General features: G+C 45.0%; 1 protein-coding gene across 1 annotated transcript; it reads right to left on the bottom strand.

Moving 5' to 3' along the window:
- Positions 1–294: 294 nt before the first annotated feature.
- Positions 295–2,088, bottom strand: LOC309400270 (NAD(P)(+)--arginine ADP-ribosyltransferase 2-like; the record flags this gene model as incomplete). Its single annotated transcript, XM_081968685.1, has 3 exons — positions 295–365; positions 554–1,229; positions 2,038–2,088. 3 exons carry the CDS (start codon positions 2,086–2,088, stop codon positions 295–297), a joined length of 798 nt encoding a protein of 265 aa, XP_081824811.1.
- Positions 2,089–4,463: the final 2,375 nt, after the last annotated feature.

The raw sequence follows: 4,463 nt of genomic DNA, 5'->3' as shown, positions 1-4,463 counted from the left end.
CTCCCTGAATAAATTGCTTTTTTCAGTTGCCTGAAATTATTGCTCTTCATCTTGTTAGGAGGGCAAAAAAATCTACTTTGGAAAAGTATTTTGCATGTTGCACTTGGTCTCCTTCCTAGGGATGCTTTCTTCCAAGACAGCCAGGTTGTCAGAGGCTTCCTAGGATGGTTCAGGTCAGATGGAGACCAGCCTTCCTAGAGGAGTTTAGCGACCTGCAGCTGTGGAGACAAAAACGGGATGAGGGACAGCAAGGTTAATGTGGCACCAAGTGAAATATTGATTCCTATGATTTATTCATTCATTCTCTATTTTTATCCTTTGCCGAGGTGCCTTGTCCACGACCAGCATGCTTTTGTTCAATATCACTAAAAAAGAAAATTGAGAAAACCAAGAAAAACCCAGCATAAAGAGCAACTACGATCCGAAAGATTGAGCATCTCCAGAGGCATTTGGTCCATTAGCAACTGTGTTGGTCCTCCAGTCGCCCTAGATACAGCCAAGCTGTTACCTGGCTCCTTTGAACCTCGAGTTCTCCACTCTTCCAGCCTCTTACCTTTCAGGAGTTCACAGTTGAACCGGCTGGAAACACCTTGGGACTCCAATCTGATGTTGCCCCCCTTTCGACTCTTCACGATGAAGACCTCGTAGGGTGGGATGAGAACTTCCATTTCGGACGGGTAGTATGAGAAGTCGTAAATGGGCACTCCGTAACAGGTCTTGATGGAGAAGAGGGTGCCCTTGCCAAATGTTTGAGCTTTCTCTTTTACCAAAGATGAGGAAGAAAACTGTCCGAAGCGGACAAACTGTTTGATGTGGACAGTGAAATGGATGTCTTTTATCCCGCGGAAGACTTCATAGCATTTGTTCTGGATCTTCTTGGCCTGAAGAGCTTTGGTTAGGAGGAGGTGGAAGTCCTTGAAGGCATATTGTTTGTACGAGCTTTGGGATGTCCCAGCTTCTCTTGCAGCGTTATTGAAATCACGGTACAGGTTGCTGTTGATTGTATAAGCCACAATTGCAGTGCCATAGATCGGGTTGAACTTGCTGACAGTTTGGCTAAGTTTGGCCCAGTGACTTCTGGCTCTTTTCCAAATTGCCATATATTTTTTTGGTATGGGAATATATCCCGGCTTCAGGAGCTTGCTCTCTCTCATGGGGTTGCAGCCAATGTACCGGTCATCCACAGAATTCTTGGACATGTCGAGGGGAATCTTTTGGAGACACAACACCTGTCCGAGAAAAGAGAAAGTGTGGAAGGACATGAAGGAGAGAAAAGAGCACAAGGTCTTGATGTTCATCAAAGTGCTGTTTTTTGTGAGAAATGTACAGAGCTGTACAGTGGAGAAACAAAACAACCACTTCACAAACGCATGGCATAACATAGGAGAACAAACCCATCAGGACACGATTGAGCAGTCCATCTGCATTTGAACAACAAAGGTTACTCTTTTGAGGACACGAAAGTCTACATTCTGGACAGAGAGGACCCCTGGTTCAAAGGACGGGTCGAAAAGGCCATCTACGTTAAGATTGAACAGCTCTCTCTCAACAGAGTGGGAGAGATACAACACCTCCTATCTTCTGTTTACAATATGGTCCTTTCAACATTCCAAGAAGTCTCCACATCTGTTTTCAAGACTCAGGTGACCTCAAAGTGGCTTCACTCTCTAAAAGAATGCAAATGATCAGATGATTGCAAGGATTATAAATCCTTCCATCCTCCACCATTCAATCAGAACGGAAGAAGCTTCTTGGATGAGAAGCGACATGTATTCAAGGAAAAACAAGGCCCAGTTGCCTTTTGAAAAAGCACTTTTGGGCCAATGGCGAAAAGGGAGAAGGGCTCTAGGTGGGTGACCTTGTGGCCTCCATGGCTCTGGAGGGAGCCAATCCCTGGCCTTGGCCTAGTCTCTCCTTTTTGAGAAACAACCAAGATTTTAACAGCAGGAAGCAACTTTTTTGCAAAGCGGGGAGGTGGGGGATTGTGGCCTGTCTGTCCGGTAACCCCTCCCCATTTAAAAAGTTGGGCACTTCTACCTGCAAAGGTCCTATGAAGAATCCGATCAGGCACAATGCCAGGGTCTTCATGGTGACTCCTGAGAAAAGAAAAGCAAGAAGAAACCACAGTTGGGTGTAAATGATTTTAATAAAACATGGATCGATTTAAGTCCAACCAATAAAGGATAATCTTTGTAGCTCAGGGTTGAAATGAGGGTTCCTTGGTGCTCTCTGAGTTTGATAGTTTTCTTGCAGATGTTTCATTTCCAAACTAGAGATCATCATCAGCGTTAGATGCAGGGGAAGGTCCTCCTCCTCCTCCTCCTCCTCCACCTTCTACCTTCTAGCACTGATGATGTTCCCTAGTTGGGTCATGAAACATCTGCAAGAAAGTAACTTAGCTCATATTGCACTGAGGACCCCCTCCCCCTCTTCTTCTTCTTCTTCTTCTTCTTCTTCTTCTTCTTCTTCTTCTTCTTCTTCTTCTTCTTCTTCTTCTTCTTCTTCTTCTTCTTCCTCCTCCTCCTCCTCCTCCTCCTCCTCCTCCTCCTCCTCCTCCTCCTCTTCCTCCTCCTCCTCCTTCTACCTTCTAGCACTGATAATGTTCTCTAGTTGGGTCATGAAACATCTGCAAGAAAGTAACTTAGCTCATATTGCACTGAGGACCCCCTCCCCTTCTTCTTCTTCTTCTTCTTCTTCTTCTTCTTCTTCTTCTTCTTCTTCTTCTTCTTCTTCTTCTTCTTCTTCTTCTTCTTCTTCTTCTTCCTCCTCCTCCTCCTCCTCCTCCTCCTCCTCCTCCTCCTCCTCCTCCTCCTCCTCCTCCTCCTCCTCCTCCTCCTCCTTCTCCACAAACCCCCTCCTTTCTTGCCTCCCTAGTTATAAAATTATAAGGAAAAACCAGCAGGGGTTTGTTAAAAAGAGATCATGCCAAACCAAACTTATTTCACATTTTGACAAAGAGACTAAATTAATGGACCAGTGAAATGCTACGGACGTCGTATGCCTAGATTTCAGCAAGGCATTCGACAAAGTGGACCACAATCTACTTCTTGGTAAGCTGGAAAAATGTCAGCTAGACAGAATCTTTTCAAGAAGAGACTGGACAACCCTTTGTTCAGAATGGAATAGGATCTCCTGCTTTTGCAGAGGGTTGGACTAGAAGACCTCCAAGCTCCCTTCCAACTATACTGTAATTCTTTCATTCTGTTCCCCTCCATGAGGCACACGAGCCATGGAGTCAACTTGCCTCTTGTGCTAAAGACCATCTTCTCTTCGTTTTTGAGACAATGACTTCTTCACACTAGTTTTCAGACAAATCTCCCCTTTTATTTTATTTGCACAGCACTCAACAATCAAGCTATTATCACTAAGACATGCTCCCAATACTAAAATTGGGAGTATGTCATTCCCCCCACACCCCCTGTTTTCTTCCTGGGGATGTCTAAGGAAGCTCGTGCAATTATTCCTGCATCCTGGTATTTAGTAACTGATTAATAAAGTGAATGAATATGGCACAGAGATAAATATTGATACATTGGAGGAGTTTAATGAGGTCTCGAATTCTTGCAAATATTAGCTCAGGGGAGTGCCAAACAGGTGTGCAAAATAAGGCAGAAAAATAAAAAAGAGAATATTCACGTCAGAATACTTGGGGGGGGGGGGGGGCACAGGTTTGTACATCGGGTCCATGAGGCTACCCCACAAGTACAGGGTTCCACTGTTCCCCACTTGCAAATCTTGTCATTGTTAAGTCTGCAAAAAATTTGTAAAAAAATTAAGAGAAGAAGCTTTGAAGCTGAGGGTTGAACCGCAGGGTCCTTGCTGCTCTCTGAGCTGGGGGAGTGTTTCTTGCAGATGTTTCCTGACCCAACTAAGGAACATCATCAGTGCGAGAAGGAGTTTACAATAGTACCTTGGGGGAGGTCTAGTCTAACTCTCTGCTCCAGCAGGAGGCCCTTACAGAATCATAGAATGACAGAGCTGGAAGGAACCTCAGAGGTCTTCTAGTCTAACCCCCTGCTTGAGCAGGGGATGCTTATAGAATGATAGAATCATAGAATTGGAAGGGACCTCAGAGACCTTCTACACAATACAATAGCAGAGTTGGAAGGGACCTTGGAGGCCTTCTAGTCCAACCCCCTGCCTAGGCAGGAAACCCTATACCATTTCAGACAGATGGCTATCCAACATCTTCTTAAAGACTTCCAGTGTTGGGGCATTCACAACTTCTGGAGGCAACTTCTGTTCCACTGATGAATTGTTCTGACTGTCAGGAAATTTCTCCTCAGTTCTAAGTTGCTTCTCTCCTTGATTAGTTTCCACTAATTAGTTTCTAGTCCTACTCCTGCTCAGGCAGGAGACCCTACCCCATTTCAGACAAGTGGCTGTCCAGTCTCTTCTTGAAAGCTCCCAGTGATGGAGCACCCACAACCTCTGGTGGCAAATTGTTCCACTGGTCAGTCGTT

Source organism: Natrix helvetica (genome assembly GCF_964273705.1).
Source record: "Natrix helvetica genome assembly, chromosome: W".
Classification (NCBI taxonomy): Eukaryota; Metazoa; Chordata; class Lepidosauria; order Squamata; family Natricidae; genus Natrix; species Natrix helvetica.
The sequence above is the reverse complement of the archived record's forward strand: the minus strand, read 5'-3'. Positions and strand labels throughout refer to the sequence as shown.